Source organism: Uloborus diversus, unplaced genomic scaffold (genome assembly GCF_026930045.1).
Source record: "Uloborus diversus isolate 005 unplaced genomic scaffold, Udiv.v.3.1 scaffold_14, whole genome shotgun sequence".
Lineage (NCBI taxonomy): Eukaryota > Metazoa > Arthropoda > Arachnida > Araneae > Uloboridae > Uloborus > Uloborus diversus.
The window spans coordinates 823,380-841,982 of record NW_026558098.1 but is presented as its reverse complement, the minus strand read 5'-3'; the positions used below and the strand labels follow the sequence as shown (position 1 = coordinate 841,982).

General features: G+C 35.4%; 1 protein-coding gene across 1 annotated transcript in view; it reads right to left on the bottom strand.

Annotated features, from left to right (window-relative positions):
* Positions 1 to 18,603, bottom strand: part of LOC129232819 (85/88 kDa calcium-independent phospholipase A2-like) — a 136,303-nt gene that overhangs the window by 23,757 nt on the left and 93,943 nt on the right. The window contains exons 4-6 of the mRNA XM_054866918.1: positions 7,502 to 7,680; positions 3,388 to 3,484; positions 1,236 to 1,418 (exon numbers count right to left, since the gene is read on the bottom strand). Coding sequence (XP_054722893.1) covers positions 1,236 to 1,418; positions 3,388 to 3,484; positions 7,502 to 7,680 — 459 coding nt within the window. The remainder of the gene's footprint in view (positions 1 to 1,235; positions 1,419 to 3,387; positions 3,485 to 7,501; positions 7,681 to 18,603) is intronic.

Sequence of the window (18,603 nt, the reverse complement as noted above, 5' to 3'; positions counted from 1 at the left end):
TGAAGAAAGTTTTTGCTTAAGAAGTCACACATGCGTTTGCGATTTCTTAAGCGACAAAATTTTGTTCGTCACCCTTTTAAATTATTATTTTTTATGAAATATATGAAGCGTCACGCGCGGGACAAAATTACCATTTTCCGTTGAATGGCCTTATATCTAAAAGCCCTTCGTGAAATTGACCCAAATTAGCAGGATGCCTATTTTTGGCTCATTTCACGAAGCGAAGGTTTTTTTTTCCAAAATTTTCACCTGGCACTTCTAGTTACATTGGGAAGGTAGAGCGCAGTATCCACAAAAATGAGTTTCTGAGCTATATTTGAGGAAACGTGCTTTGGGTTCCTTACAAGCAGTGGCGTAGCCATGTGGGGGGGGGGATAGGGGGTTCAGAACCCCCCCCCCATGAGCCTTAAAAATCATTTTTCAGTCGAACCTGAAGGGTTCTGTTTATGAGCTAGAAGATTTTTATTTAATATAATATCTTTTATGACGGTAAAAAGTTTATGTCTTCCTGTTATATATATATATATATATATATATATATATATATATATATATGTAATATGGAAAATCCTTTGCTAGGCCTTTTCCATATTAAGTTCTGTTCACTTATATGTCAGCTCGTATGAGTCACAGACACTATTTATTACACACTTAAATGCTTCTCATACCATATATGGTTATGTTCTGGGCTCAGATGAAATTCCCCTTAAAGTACCTACCAGACACTTTTTTTCCCTCCAGACTTAAGCCAGCCTCTGTCTGCGGTGCAAAGCCCAATAATATTTCGTTATTGCAATCTGCTCCTCCTATATAGATCACATGATCGAGGGATAATTATCTGTAATCTTTTAATGATTTTCCCTATATAAAAATCGTGGCACAACTAAACAAGTTGGTTAGTTAAGAGAAGCATGGCTTTACTTTATGATATGGCTTTACTTTATGAAGATGTTGAGGGCATGGCTTTACTTTAAACTTCAAAAAACATTAACCCCCCTCCCCCAAGGATTTTTTCTCGCTACACCACTGCTTACAAGAACAGGGAAATGTCAGAATTGGGGGGTTTTTTTTCAGTGCTTTTTTTTCGTTATAAACCAAATACGCCTGCACAATAACGCTATAGTACAACAGATGGCAAAAATGCAAATTTGCAGTTACTGCGCTCTACTTTCCCGCGGTAGTACACATTTTTATGAGCACTGAACCTCGAAATAGTTTGTGACGTGCGTACTCACTCTGACTGCGAGGTGCACGGGGGCGTCTCCGTGGGCGTTGCGGGCGTCGGGGTCCGCCCTGTGCGAGAGGAGGGCGAGGGCGCACGACAGCCTGTTCCTGCGCACCATCACGTGCAGCGCCGTGTCGCCCTCGAAGTTGCGCGCGTTTACCCGGCACCCGTGCTCGATCAGCACCTCCGTCAGCTGCAACGATAAACACCCTCCGTCACTGCGCATGCGCATAATATACAAAACACATCACCATCATCAAAAGCAATACTACTATATAACAGAAAATAATATAACAGAAAAATTATTTATTTATTTTTTTGGATTCTTTTTTATAATTTTTAGAAAATGCATGATTAGATAAGCCGCCTTCGGCGAGGTACTTCGAGGGCTTCGCCCCTACTTACCGCCTGCGACGGTACATTAATTCATAAGCGGTACAATTATTTTCGGAACGGCGCGCCTCTAACTTCACTTTTCAACGGTCGTGCCCAGAATAATCTCGAGCACAGCCCTGGTGTTACATAATGTACTCAAGGTAATTATTATTATTATTATTATTATTTTGAGTGCATCGTAGCGTTATTCTCGAATATACACTCATTCACAACAAAATATATATGCAGCAGAAGAATTCGAGATACAACCAAGAAACCGGAAGGAATGTAGTCTGGTAAAAGACATACAAACGACTTAAACTTCGTCGCCAGTGAGACAAGGGTAGGCTCGCTATGCGCATACGAGATGCGCAGCTGGGGAAGATTGAAAGCGTGATTGCGCGTGCCGTAGGGTTATTCAAACGAAACTGTCGACTTGTCAATGAATATCTCCGTTTATTAAAGTCGTACAAAAATGCAAGTTGGCTAAAGGTGATCCTCTTAAAATTTCGAATTTCTTGATATCTGGTACAATTGTCAATTCTATAGCTATAATAAAAACGCCCGTTAGTTCATGTTATCAGTGAATGATTTCTCACGCAAATTAATAGTTTTTGAAACGAAAACTGGAAAAACGAATGTAAAAATCAATATGCTTCCGTCCAAATTTTTTGATGAGAAAAAATATGTTCCTCTTATCATAATTGAGAGAAAAAAAAACGGGTTTTGTTCAAAAAGCAGTTGGGCGGGGCCCGATCGAGCCATAGTGGGTAGCTGGTGTTTTAATGATAGGAATACAAGTAAAAGTGCTCCGAAAAAAAACATAAGTGCAGAATTTACTCTATAAAATATCATTAGAAATTTTGTTATGCAAATACAGTCGGACCTCCATATATCGAAGTAGCAAATTGCCGGAAAAAAATTCGATATATAGAAATTTTGATGTATAGAAACAAACTTATTTTATGATAAAAATCTCCTAAAACATTAAAATTAAAGTTAATTTTCGTACATGAAACCCATTTTCTAATTTATACGACCATCGATTTAAACGAAAATTAATAACTGAAAAATTAACAGAAATGACATTTTTGTGCCTTCATACATCTTCATTCTTCGACAGTTCAACTTGATTCGCAACATGAGGGGATTTCCGTTTTGACAATGTCATCGAGAGAAAAGTAAAAAATTAATCTACTTAACTTGAATGATTTTTACTGCAGCTAAAAAGACTAGGAACGATAATCAACAGACAAAAGGGAGAACTTGAAACTGATTTGACAGTGTTACTGGTTACAACTAAGATTTGAAATAAACTTGAGGGAATTTAAGAACTCCAGAACGGAACAACGATCTATCTAAACACCCCTCAACCCCAGATTTCTTATGAGTTTCTTAGCAACCTTTAGTAAACATCATTTTCTCTCCTAACCTTCATTTTTCATCAGACAAACAGTCTAAAGTGGAAAAAAAAAATCTACGAATGTCTCGAAAAAAATTTCGATATATAGAGATTTTTTCGATATATAGAAACAATTTTTCTATATAATGAACTTTGAAATTTGCTGGGATTTCGATATATAGAACATTTTGATATGTAGAACTTCGATATATGGAGGCTCGACTGTATACTGAATGCTTAATTTAAACCGCAAATAATGGAGCAAGTAAAGAAAAGGAAACAATATAATTGTTAGAAATATTTTGCGTGAAATAGTTTTATATTTAAAACCTAAAACTTCCCAATTGTATAATGTAACTTTTGAAACGAAGTAAATCTTGCGTACCTCCGGCGTCTTGGACCAGTGAAGGGGCGTGCCTCCGTACTTGATGTCCATGTTGCAGAATCGGCTACTGTACGTGTCCAGAACGTCCTTCATGCACCTGAAACAGTTCGAGGCCGTCAGTGCTTGTCGAGCGTCGGTGAAGAGACACAAATTGGAAAAGAAAAAAATAAAATTGTTGAAGAAGCTACTTTCGGGTTAAAAAAATAATTCAAATGCTTGGCTGCAAGGGAAGCGATCATTTTCGTCATATTGTATCGTACATAAAAATTATAGCGGAAAAATCATATTTTGCATTAAGGAAAAACTTTAAAAATAAAAACTAAATACTTATATCCTTAATCTATAAGTACATTAAAAATCCCTGGGAGGTTTCGAAATTCTCTTGAAAAATCCTGGTTTATTGTCCTCGGAATGTTTCCTTCCCTTTCCTCCAACATGGAAATTTAGCGCACAACGTACAAAAAAATCAGAAACTGTATTTAATAAAGCATAACTTTTCCGGGAATTCCTTTTAAAAGCATGTTTCCTATTCGTTCGGAAACGTTTCCGAAACATTTAGAAGCCTAATAGGCAGTGTGTGTTTTAAATATCAAACACTGTATCTCAAGTGATTTTCTCTATCACAATGCCCGCCGTTTCCGCTTTTTAATGGCTGACAAAAACTATTCTCTCTTATACGCATTTGCAATGCAACGAAAGTGAGTACCGTTTCACTTTCTGTTTGCATGCTTTTAAGACATTAGGGAAAAGAAGCCCTATTTTGTGCCCTATGTTTCTCTGGTTTGACGCCACCGTTGATATGCTTCCTGGTTGCGGTGAAGAACACTATTTATTTGTGCAAGTTTCATGAGTCTATTCCGCTGCGTTGCCGATTGGGAGCACTTTAATCTTGGGGCACTTTTGATAACATGAATTGTTATAATGCTATTGGCGAAAGATCTTTCTGATTTCTTAGAATGTGTTTAATTAATTGTATTTTGACTTATTTGTTTAGAGTACACTGTAAAAAAAACTGTAAATTTTGAAGAAGTTATCCGTATTTTTTACAGAAAAAAACTGTTCGTAATAAAATACAGGATTTCTCTGTTTTTTTTTTGAATCTGTAACCGCACTGTTAAAAAATTTCCGGAAAATTTACGGTAATTGTTACTGGCATCTATGTGGCCAGTAACTATTACCGTAAAAATCAAATGTTACTGTAAAATTTTACGGTTTCCTCGGTAGGCCACAGCAACCAGTTGGCGCTGCGATCGCTTATTTCTTCGGTATAAATTACCGTAAAAATCAGCGATGCGTCGGCGATGCAATTTTACAGTAACAATTACCAGAAAATCTTCCTGAATTTTTAACAGTGCGGTTATACTTTGTTTTTCTTCGAATCTTCGAAATTTCGCCCGCGTGTTTGGATTTTGGTTCTCGTGCTCGAGTTTTTTGATCTTATATTTATTCAAAGCGAGTAAGTCTTAAATCGTTTGCAACTTCCATTTCATTGCATCCTAATCAATATTTTATTATTATGTTTTTTTGTCATCTGTTACAGAGGCATATTCGGAAATTTACCTTTGTATACATGTATTTCGTAATAGTATAGTAAATATTGAAATGTATTTATGAAAGTATAGTTTCATTTTTTAATCTTCACAAAATAATAAATCAGCTTGAATAAATAATAAAAATACGGAAGATTTCTGTAAAATAAACGGAAGAAAACTGGCGTCCTGGCTGACAGTTTTTTTCTGTAAATTTTACGGATTTTATTTACAGTGTACGCAGTAAACCGAATGCTCTGATGTTATAGGTTCACTTTACGGTAGAGCATGAAGCTGTCCTATTGGCAACTAGAATGTTACTATTTTCCACCCCGTCAAGATTTGGAGTGTACAGTATCCTAGTTGCCCAAACCCTTTTTACGTAGACAAACATGAAGAAATACAGGTACATTGGCCTTAATGCGCCTCGTGGCATACACAAAAGGGACGACCAACAAAAATAAATAAATTGTGACGCATATTTGGAGGCTTGAAAAAAAAAAAAACTTTAATTAAATATTTTATTTAAAAATGCAAAATATGTGATGCTTTTCTTTAATACAATTTTTAATACGTATTTATTATTATTATTACCTGTTCTTTTTTAGAAGGCGTATTGGAGAGGGGACGAAAGTTGTGGAAAATCTCCATAAAAATCCTCAAGTATACTTGTGCGCAAGGGGCGCTTTTCGATATGCAAATTTCCTACCAGTCGGTTCAATTTAGTTAGCTGTCTTTCTGTTAATGTAGTGTGGATTCGTGGCATTTGATAGTTTGGTTTTTGTTGATCGTTTCGCGGCAGTTCGAATAGCAAGGGCAATTTGAAAGCCCTTTCGTGTGTAGAATCCAAATAAAGTTGATTTATGTTTTTAGATAGTTGCCTTAGTATTTTCTTTAAAAGAAGGATAACAATTTTCAATTCTGGTAAAAGTTTCTTTTGTAGAAACTTTTTTTAACTTAAAGCAAATTGTGTAAAAGCAATTTGACTTAGTGATGTTGCATTACTTGCTCGTAACATATGCTACTCAGAGAACAAAAAGCTTGGAGGGGGGGGGGAGAAATATGGCGCTTTTACCCTATAGTAAAAAATTTCACTGCAAATAAATTTCCGACCAAAAAAAAAAAAAGTAAAATAACATATAAAAATAATTTTAACCTTAAAGACAATTTCTTTTCTTGAAAGACTCTTCCTACATTTGAACGAAGCAATTGCCTGTTTGGTGATACTTCGATAATTGAAATTTTAACCTCCAGTGGATTAACCCTAAACTCCAGTAGATAGCGTTAATAGTTGATCAACTTTAATTTCCTCACTCTCATGAAATGACTGCCTTAGCAGTAAAACAGTTAAGTGACCGAATCGAGGTCAGCCTTGTCACAATAAAGCCCTTCCCTGCATGTCAAACATTACCAAAATATATTATCAAATGATCATGTTTCATTGTTGAAACTCGCGCGATACTCGATCATCAGCTATTTTATTTATTTATTTATTTATTTATATACTAGCTGTACCCGACGCGCGTTGTTACGCCAACAAAAAAAAAAAAAAAAACAACATTATACTGATTTTCATGACAATCGGTTGAACGGGGCAGAAGTTGCTACTCTGCAGTGCCACCTGGTGGCGAGTGGCTTCAATGAGCATATTATGCACCTTCTCCGTGGAAAAATACATATATATAGCAATTTTCATAATAATCGGTCCATCAGGTATCGAGTGAAGCCGTGACTATACTCAAATTTTGTACTCACGCAGTTTGCAAGATCAATCCATCGCTAAAAATATCAAATAGAAAAAGTTTTAAATCCCACCGTTGCGCCATAAAACAATAAAGAAAGAATTTATTTGTTCAAACTCAAGAAAAGTAGCAACTTCTTATCAATGAGATCGAATTAATTTCTGCAGCCGATCCTTTTATTCGTATTTATCCAATGGATTGTGACTTAAATTGGAATAAAAAAGAAACGATCGATCGGATTTTTTTCCAACTGGTCTATAAACATTCCCAGTACCAAAAATAACAAACGGTGAAAGTTTCAGCCAAATCTGCCGGGTAGTTTTTGAGTTCATGGATGACATACAGACAAACATTCATTTATATATATATATACACTGTTAAAAATTTTCCGGAAAATTTACGGTAATTGTTACTTGCATCCTTGTTGCCATTAACTATTACCGTAAAAATCAAATGTTACTGTAAAATTTTACGGTTTCCTCGGTAGGCCACAGCAACCAGTTGGCGCTGGGATCGCTTATTTCTCCGGTATAAATTACCGTAAAAATCAGCGATGCGTCGGCGATGCAATTTTACAGTAACAATTACCAGAAAATCTTCCTGAATTTTTAACAGTGTATATATATATATATATATATATATATATATATATATATATATATATATATATATATATATATATATATATGAAAATGCTTAGTTCGCACTAAAAAGGTATGAAATAAAAAAGACAACGCAAACCACGCTTGTAAAAATAGTCTTTAGATTAAAAAAATTTTTTTACATTCCATTCCGAATTCCTGTTATGACGAGCGTAGAGAGCAAAAAGGGATTGTTGTTCACCTAGAGGGGGCTTCTTCCTCCGGCGCAGGGGCGCATCCGAGGTTGACGTCGACTCCCGCCTTGAGGAACTCCATGACGCAGTCGACTCTGTCGGCCATGCAAGCCAGCTGGAAGGGCGTACAGCCCTTGCCGTTCAGGGCGTTCAGCACTCCGGAAGCGGATGGGTGACGGGACAGAACCTGGTGGAAGACCCGACGTCATTTCCGGAAGAAACGGTGCTCACTAATGTTAATCGTCAGCAGGATTTATTGTAGGGATACACAGATAAATCCAGAGCCTGCCTACCGCACAGGCCAACTAGGCCTGGGGGCCCCAAATTACTTAAAAGTTTTTTTGAATAGCATTATTACTAAAAGAAGAATACATGTATTTTTAAAATAAAAAAAATAATTATTTGTTAGTTGGGGGGGGGGGGGAGAAAACCTTAAAGGAGAACTTTCATTCATTCTGTCAGCAGAGAATTTACCACGTCACAAATAAGAGGAGCACCAAAGGGACAATATATTTATCATAAATGTACACTTACATGTTTACAAACTACCACACTAGATTTGTAGTAACGCTAAAATTAAGGTTTCTGACCCTCACATTTCCACCCCGTTGCGTGCCTCTGCCAATTACTAATGTAAGGATACGATTCGAGCAAAAAATTTTCCGATTCCTTGTTTTGGAGTGAAGGTTTTTTTTCTCTATCCTTCCTTATACTTTGGTTTTGAGACTACACTAAATTGTTTTGAGTTAAAATATTTTTTCTCACTCCACTTTGAACGTAACAAAAATTACAACGTTAAAAGTACAATATCTGACCAATTTCGTACTAATTCATGTAAAATTATTAGGAGGGACGCCTTCGCACGTTTTCTAGCAATAGTTGTTCGGTAAGAATTCCCGACGGAGCTTGACAAAGGAGTAGATATTTAAAAACATTGCCAACCCTAGTATGGTAATATACTATAAGGCATAATACATTAAACAGCGGTTTCTATATACGTTCAGACGTAAACGGGAACGTTGGCTTTTTGCCGGGCACTCTTTTTAAAGAAGTAATATTCCCTGCAAATTAAATATTTGGCTCCGCCTGGTTAAAAAAAAAAGTGACGCTCATCCGGAACCCTCCCTTTATCGTCGAAGTACAAACAGTGTTTATTCTCTTTTGACTTCCACTTATTTTCTCCCATCTGAGAAATTAATAACTAAGAAATGGCCTATTTCCATAACATAACAAATGACTATTTTACAGTTTTGTTTGTACAGTTTTCCGGAAAGGGCGGAACGCACCGAGAATAAAGCAGATTATGATGGGGAAATTCCCGCGTTACCATTAAGCGTTCACTTAAAAATTGAAAATTTAAATTTTTTACCGCAAAACAGAACATCGTACGGACATATTATTATTCTGCAAAAGCCACTTAATTAAAATCACCCCCCACCCTTCCCTTGCGAACAGAAGAGCTGTAATAAATAAGTATTTTTTGCGCTACAAAGTGACATTAAAAAAAAGCGTAAAAAACGCCCCAAATCTCATTTATGAAAAATTTTTGCCTCTAAAGCGTTATTGTCGTGTTGAAATTTAATACATGTAGAAACGTAATTAATCATTTTTTGACATCATATGTATGTCGCGCGATGGCCAACTTGTATTTGAACCACATTTTAAACATGTTTCGTAAAAGTGAAAATAATAACCAGTAAAGTTATTGAGAACTTTGAAAATTTGAATAATGCCCCGATAACCATACAACCCGCTTATCCCAGGATATAACTCAGAATAAACATTCTTTTTTAAAATATGTAGATGGTCCTGAAAAGGACCTTTTTTTTTCCTTGAATTCCACTCCGAGTTTACAAGCAGCGAGATCTGTTGTCCGACATGTCTTGAGTATATAAATCATAAAATTCTTCTTCCATCGCTTCGAGTTCGTTTATCATGTTTTCTATCTCACGAATATTTATTAGTTCTTGTTCAAACCTTTCGATTTCTTCATGCATGTGGACCACGAACTCCAAGAATGCGATTCTTTCACGGATGGCCTCCATTACAATAGTGCGAAATGGAAAGTGGTATCAACTGTAAGATAGCTGAAATAGCAAGATAATCGTTCCTCTAGGCGAAGCTTCATATAGAATGTTATCTCAAAGTGCGGCTGAATGCTATTGGAAGAAGGGGTATGGTTTAACAAGCACTTCGACCAATTACAATCCTGTGAGAGAGTGTACGGCTCAAATGATTAAGTTGAAACGTACCATCTGATTTCCCATCAATTAATTTTTTTGAGTTTCTCAATGTTAGTAATTAGGATTTAAAATACTCCTAAACGAATGTTAAAGTAGGACAAGTTTTCATTACCCAGATTTCAAACGAAACCAGAACTTACCTCGTGGAGGTGGTTCATCTTAGTACTTGCATGTTAACAAACTACCACACTAGGATTTGTAGTAACGCTAAAATTAAGGTTTCTGACCCTCACATTTCCACCCCGTTGCGTGCCTCTGCCAATTACTAATGTAAGGGTACGATTCGTGCAAAAAATTTCCGATTCCTTGTTTTGGAGTGAAGGTTTTTTTTCCCTATCCTTCCTTATACTTTAATTTTGAGACTACACTAATTTGTTTTGAGTTAAAATATTTTTTCTCACTCCACTTTGAACGTAAAAAAAAAATTGCAACGTTAAAAGTACAATATCTAACCAATTTCGTACTAACTCATGTAAAATTATTAGGAGGGACGCCTTCGTACGTTTTCTAGCAATAGTTGTTCGGTAAGAATTCCCGACGGAGCTTGACAAAGGAGTGGATATTTAACCACATTGCCAATCCTAGTATAGTAATATACACTAAGGCTTAATGCTATAACAGCGGTTTCTATATACGTTCAGATGTAAACGGGAACGTTGGCTTTTGGCCGGGCACCCTTTTTAAAGAAGTAATATTCCCTGCAAATTAAATATTTGGCTCCGCCTGAGTAAAAAAAAAATGTGACGTTCATCCGGAACCCTCCCTTTATCGTCGAAGTACAAACAGTGTTTATTCTCTTTTGACCTCCACTTATTTTCCCCCATCTGAGAAATTAATAACTAAGAAATGGCCTATTTCCATAACATAACAAATGACTATTTTACAGTTTTGTTTGTACTGTTTTCCGGAATGGGCGGAACGCAGAAAGAATAAAGCAGATTATGATGGGGGAAAATCCCGCGTTACCATTAAGCGTTCACTTAAAAATTGAAATTTTTTACCGCAAAACAGAACATCGTACGGACATATTATTTTGCAAAACCTACTTAATTAAAATCACCCCCCCCCCAACCTTCCCTTGCGAACAGAAGAGCTGTAATAAATAAGTATTTTTTTCGCTACAAATTAAAAAAAAAAAAAATCGTAAAGAACGCCCCAAATCTCATTTTCGAAAAATTTGTGCCTCTAAAGCGTGTATTGTCGTGTTGGAATTTAATATTTGTTGAAACGTAATTAAACATTGTTTGACATCATATGTTTGTCGCGCGATGGCCAATTTGTATTTGAACCATTTTAAACATGTTTCGCAAAAGTGAAAATAATAACCAGTAAAGCATATTTATTGAGAACTTTGAAAATTTGAATAATGCCCCGATAACCATATTGCCAGTTTATCTTAGGATATAATTCAGAATAAACATTCTTTTTTAAAATATGTAGATGGTCCTGAAAAGGACCTTTTTTTTTCTTTTCTTGAATTCCACTCCGAGTTTACAAGCAGCGAGATCTGTTGTCCGACATGTCTTGAGTATACAAATCATAAAATGCTTCTTCCACCACTTCGAGTTCGTTTATCATGTTTTCTATCTGACGAATATTTATTAGTTCTTGTTCAAACCTTTCGATTTCTTCATGCATGTGGACCACGAACTCCAAGAATGCGATTCTTTCACGGATGGCATCCATTACAACAGTGCGAAATGGAAAGTGGTATCAACTGTAGGATAGCTGAAATACTAAGATAATCGTTCCTCTAGGCGAAGCTTTATATAGAAAGTTATCTCAAAGTTCGGCTGAATGCTATTGGAAGAAGGGGTATGGTTTAACAAGCACTTCGACCAATTACAATCCTGTGAGAGAGTGTACGGCTCAAACGATTAAGTTGAAACGTACCATCTGATTTCCCATCAATTAATTTTTTTGAGTTTCTCAATGTTAGTAATTCGGATTTAAAATACTCCTAAACGAATGTTAAAGTAGGACAACATTTCATTACCCAGACTTCAAACGAAACCAGAACTTATCTCGTGGAGGTGGTTCATCTTAGTACTTACATGTTTACAAACTACCACACTAGGATTTGTAGTAACGCTAAAATTAAGGTTTCTGACCCTCACATTTCCACCCCGTTGCGTGCCTCTGCCAATTACTAATGTAAGGGTACGATTCGTGCAAAAAATTTCCGATTCCTTGTTTTGGAGTGAAGGTTTTTTTTCCCTATCCTTCCTTATACTTTGGTTTTGAGACTACACTAATTTGTTTTGAGTTAAAATATTTTTTCTCACTCCACTTTGAACGTAACAAAAATTATAACGTTAAAAGTACAATATCTGACCAATTTCGTACTAATTCATGTAAAATTATTAGGAGGGACGCCTTCGTACGTTTTCTAGCAATAGTTGTTCGGTAAGAATTCCCGACGGAGCTTGACAAAGGAGTGGATATTTAACCACATTGCCAGCCCTAGTATGGTAATACACACTAAGGCATAATACTTTAAACAGCGGTTTCTATATATGTTCAGACATAAACGGGAACGTTGGCTTTTTGCCGGGCACTCTTTTTAAAGAAGTAATATTCCCTGCAAATTACACTCTTAATTCAAAAGAGCGAAAAAATAACTCTTAAAAAGAGTGAAATCTGTTGCGGGTGCATTCATTCTTTCTGAGTGCTAGCTTTATCAAAAAAAGACGCTTTACGAAAAAACCAAGACTAAAACTTTTCTTTATTCGCGTAAAATTCGGAAACACTCCGTTTGAGAGCGAAATATAAAAACATTCTTTAAAAGAAGGACTCAAAAACATTTTCATTGGTTCGATTCTGTCACGTGATTTTGTTTAGGGAGAATCTTCTATACCTCCACGTTAGGCTTACCCAACGTTGGTCGCGAGTACCAAGTGAATGTCGCTATCTAAATGTCTTCATTTAATGAATTTAAAAAATATTTGTTGCCGAATGAGGTTTCTGAAGGAAGTGCACAAAAACTGCATGGTAAGTGCGAAGAATTTTCTTTTTTATTAAAACTTGTAACTGTTAATATTTCTTGAACTGCTCGTATATCATTACAAATCATCCACGTGCAATGTTACGGCGAACTTTTTGTAACTTTTTCTTCCAAATGAATGAAACTTTCATCAACAATTTTATTTCGATCATCGAATCAAAAATATGACATTTGAAACAGTCGTTATCATCTTTGGTGTGTGTGTACTGTATATATATTTTAGGCAGGTGTTACAGACCCGACCATGCGCAAATCTATAGGTCGGATACCGAATCCGCTCCCGATGGTCGGAGCTCCAACCACTGCGTATATTTTAAATTAATCAAACATTGTTTTTGTGTATAATAAACTTTAAAGAGTATCATAAACTTTGTATAATACACTCATTCATATGTGTAACGGGCCATTCATTAATTCAGGGTCCTGAGGGGGAGGGGGTGGAAAATTCTCTACATACCCTTGCTTGGAGAGAGGGGGGGAGATCCATTCTTACGTAATGTTTTCCAAGCCGATATTTTATATTAGAAATCCGCGGTCAAGTGGTTTGGCAAATATTATATTTCTTTTGCTTCAGGAAGGTAAAAGTATGTATTATAGTTTGAGCTGTTTTTTACTTGTGTTTCAAAGAATGAAACGTGTAAAATATAATAAAAGAATCGCACTGTGTTTTGCATGTCTTATTTTTAATTATTATCGCATCATATACAAAAATTATTTGTCAAAAAATATTCGGTCTAGATTCCTTACAGTAAACATTTCTTTACTCAAAAATGTTTTTAAAAAAATTTAAAAAAAATGATAGTTAATTTAAGAACGATCCCAGTGATGTAATATTTGTTATTTTATTATTGTGAAGAAAAAAAAGAATCTTACCTAAGATGGGGGGGGGGGGGGAGTCTTACGTACCCTTACATAGGGGGAAGGGAAGGTCAAAAATTGCCAAAATTGTCCTTACGTAATTAATGAATGGCCTCGAAGAAACAAAATTGAATTCAAACGTATCTTGTCACAATTTATGAGTGACTTTTTAAATTAATTTGAACTGATGTAACTTTTAAAACATTATTAATGTTAAATGGCACACCGAGAATATCAATATAGAGTTTCAAAATTTTAAATCTATTTATTTCGAACTGTGTGGGTTTTTTAGTTTTATTTCAATCTTTAGATTCGGAAATGTACGTAATACTGCACGTGGGTGATTTGTAACGATGTACCAGTAGTTCAAGAAATATTACCAGTTAAAGTTTTAATAAAAAAGAAAATTCTTCGTATCTGCCATACAGTTCATGTGAAACACTAAAAACCTTTTTTTTTTTTTTTTTTTCATTTTTTAAATTAAAAAACTAATTTTTTTTTCAAATGAAATAAGTTTTAAAAACAGTTTTAAATTCAAATACACAGCATAAGCACATGAAAACACGTTTAAAAAACAATTTCACCAAAGGAGAGTGAAATGATTTTACCTATTTTATTCTAAAAAAAGAGTGAAATAGCGGCTTTCCAAAACAGAAAGCAACCACTCATTTAGGATATTAGTTTAGTCTTAAAAAGAGTGAAAAACACTTATCAAAAGTGAGTGAAATAAGCTTATCCAAAAGGAGTGAAAATAACCGCTCCGCAAAAGGAATGAAATTCACTCCTATAAGGAAAGTGCGTTTTCGACACTGGAAAGGAGTGAAAATTTACTCAGTCTGAGTTAAAATCGCTGGAATTTTTTAAGAGAGTAAATATTTGGCTCCGCCTGATTAAAAAAAAAAAAATGTGACGTTCATCCGGAACCCTCCCATTATCGTCGAAGTACAAACAGTGTTTATTCTCTTTTGACTTCCACTTATTTTCCCCCATCTGAGAAATTAATAACTAAGAAATGGCCTATTTCCATAACATAACAAATGACTATTTTACAGTTTTGTTTGTACAGTTTTCCGGAATGGGCGGAACGCACCAAGAATAAAGCAGATTATGATGGGGAAATTCCCGCGTTACCATTAAGCGTTCCCTTAAAAATTGAAAATTTAAAGTTTTTACCGCAAAACAGAACATCGTACGGACATATTATTATTTTGCAAAACCTACTTAATTAAATTCACCCCCACTCTTCCCTGTCGAACAGAAGAGCTGTAATAAATAAGTATTTTTTGCGCTACAAATTAAAATTAAAAAAAAAAAAATTCTTAAAGAACGCCCCAAATCTCATTTTCGAAAAATTTGTGTCTCTAAAGCGTCTATTGTCGTGTTGAAATTTAATACATGTTGAAACGTAATTAATCATTTTTTGACATCATATGTATGTCGCGCGATGGCCAACTTGTATTTGAACCACATTTTAAACATGTTTCGTAAAAGTGAAAATAATAACCAGTAAAGTTATTGAGAACTTTGAAAATTTGAATAATGCCCCGATAACCATACAACCCGCTTATCCCAGGATATAACTCAGAATAAACATTCTTTTTTAAAATATGTAGATGGTCCTGAAAAGGACCTTTTTTTTTTTCTGGAATTCCACTCCGAGTTTACAAGCAGCGAGATCTGTTGTCATGTCTTGAGTATAGAAATCATAAAATGCTTCTTCCATCGCTTCGAGTTCGTTAATCATGTTTTCTATCTGACGAATATTTATTAGTTCTTGTTCAAACCTTTCGATTTCTTCATGCATGTGGACCACGAACTCCAAGAATGCGATTCTTTCACGGATGGCATCCATTAAAACAGTGCGAAATGGAAAGTGGTATCAACTGTAAGATAGCTGAAATAGCAAGATAATCGTTCCTCTAGGCGAAGCTTTATATAGAATGTTATCTCAAAGTGCGGCTGAATGCTATTGGAAGAAGGGGTATGGTTTAACAAGCACTTCGACCAATTACAATCCTGTGAGAGAGTGTACGGCTCAAGCGATTAAGTTGAAACGTACCATCTGATTTCCCATCAATTAATTTTTTTGAGTTTCTCAACGTTAGTAATTAGGATTTAAAATACTCCTAAACGAATGTTAAAGTAGGACAAGTTTTCATTACCCAGATTTTAAACGAAACCAGAACTTACCTCGTGGAGGTGGTTCATCTTAGTACTTACATGTTTACAAACTACCACACTAGGATTTGTAGTAACGCTAAAATTAAGGTTTCTGACCCTCACATTTCCACCCCGTTGCGTGCCTCTGCCAATTACTAATGTAAGAATACGATTAGGGCAAAAAATTTTCCGATTCTTTGTTTTGGAGTGAAGGTTTTTTTTTTCCTATCCTTCCTTATACTTTGGTTTTGGGACTACACTAATTTGTTTTGAGTTAAAATACTTTGTCTCACTGCACTTTGAACGTAACAAAAATTACAACGTTAAAAGTACAATATCTGACCAATTTCGTACTAATTCATGTAAAATTATTAGGAGGGACGCCTTCGTACGTTTTCTAGCAATAGTTGTTCGGTAAGAATTCCCGACGGAGCTCGACAAAGGAGTGGATATTTAACCACATTGCGAGCCCTAGTATGGTGATATACACTAAGGCATAATGCTTTAAACAGCAGTTTCTATATATGTTCAGACGTAAACGGGAACGTTGGCTTTTTGCCGGGCACTCTTTTTAAAGAAGTAATATTCCCTGCAAATTAAATATTTGGCTCCGCCTGATTTAAAAAAAAAAAAAAAAAAATGTGACGTTTATCCGGAACCCTCCCTTTATCGTCGAAGTACAAACAGTGTTTATTCTCTTTTGACTTCCACTTATTTTCCCCCATCTGAGAAATTAATAACTAAGAAATGGCCTATTTCCATAACATAACAAATGACTATTTTACAGTTTTGTTTGTGCAGTTTTCCGGAATGGGCGGAACGCACCAATAATAAAGCAGATTATGATGGGGAAATTCCCGCGTTACCATTAAGCGTTCACTTAAAAATTAAAAATTTATACCGCAAAACAGAAAATCGTACGGACATATTATTATTTTGCAAAACCTACTTAATTAAAATCACCCCCCACGCTTCCCTTGCGAAAAGAAGAGCTGTAATAAATAAGTATTTTTTGCGCTACAAATTAAAATTAAAAAAAAAAAATTCTTAAAGAACGCCCCAAATCTCATTTTCGAAAAATTTGTGTCTCTAAAGCGTCTATTGTCGTGTTGAAATTTAATACATGTTGAAACGTAATTAATCATTTTTTGACATCATATGTATGTCGCGCGATGGCCAACTTGTATTTGAACCACATTTTAAACATGTTTCGTAAAAGTGAAAATAATAACCAGTAAAGTTATTGAGAACTTTGAAAATTTGAATAATGCCCCGATAACCATACAACCCGCTTATCCCAGGATATAACTCAGAATAAACATTCTTTTTTAAAATATGTAGATGGTCCTGAAAAGGACCTTTTTTTTTCTTGAATTCCACTCCGAGTTTACAAGCAGCGAGATCTGTTGTCCGACATGTCTTGAGTATAGAAATCATAAAATTCTTCTTCCATCGCTTCGAGTTCGTTTATCATGTTTTCTATCTCACGAATATTTATTAGTTCTTGTTCAAACCTTTCGATTTCTTCATGCATGTGGACCACGAACTCCAAGAATGCGATTCTTTCACGGATGGCCTCCATTACAATAGTGCGAAATGGAAAGTGGTATCAACTGTAAGATAGCTGAAATAGCAAGATAATCGTTCCTCTAGGCGAAGCTTCATATAGAATGTTATCTCAAAGTGCGGCTGAATGCTATTGGAAGAAGGGGTATGGTTTAACAAGCACTTCGACCAATTACAATCCTGTGAGAGAGTGTACGGCTCAAACGATTAAAGTGAAACGTACCATCTGATTTCCCATCAATTAATTTTTTTGAGTTTCTCAATGTTAGTAATTAGGATTTAAAATACTCCTAAACGAATGTTAAAGTAGGACAAGTTTTCATTACCCAGATTTCAAACGAAACCAGAACTTACCTCGTGGAGGTGGTTCATCTTACTACTTACATGTTTACAAACTACCACACTAGGATTTGTAGTAACGCTAAAATTAAGGTTTCTGACCCTCACATTTCCACCCCGTTGCGTGCCTCTGCCAATTACTAATGTAAGGATACGATTCGTGCAAAAAAATTTCCGATTCCTTGTTTTGGAGAGAAGGTTTTTTTTTCCTATCCTTCCTTATACTTTGGTTTTGAGACTACACTAATTTGTTTTGAGTTAAAATATTTTTTCTCACTCCACTTTGAACGTAACAAAAATTGCAACGTTAAAAGTACAATATCTGACAAATTTCGTACTAATTCATGTAAAATTATTAGGAGGGACGCCTTCGTACGTTTTCTAGCAATAGTTGTTCGGTAAGAATTCCCGACGGAGCTTGACAAAGGAGTGGATATTTAACCACATTGCCAGCCCTAGTCTGGTAATATACACTAAGGCATAATACTGTAAACAGCGGTTTCTATATATGTTCAGACGGGAACGTTGGCTTTTTGCCGCGCACTCTTTTTAAAGAAGTAATATTCCCTGCAAATTAAATATTTGGCTCCGCGTAATTAAAAAAAAATGTGACGTTCATCCGGAACCCTCCCTTTATCGTCGAAGTACAAACAGTGTTTATTCTCTTTTGACTTCCACTTATTTTCCCCCATCTGAGAAATTAATAACTAAGAAATGGCCTATTTCCATAACATAACAAATGACTATTTTACAGTTTTGTTTGTACAGTTTTCCGGAATGGGCGGAACGCACCAAGAATAAAGCAGTATATGATGGGGAAATTCCCGCGTTACCATTAAGCGTTCACTTAAAAATTGAAAATTTAAATTTTTTACCGCAAAACAGAACATCGTACGGACATATTATTATTCTGCAAAAGCCACTTAATTAAAATCACCCC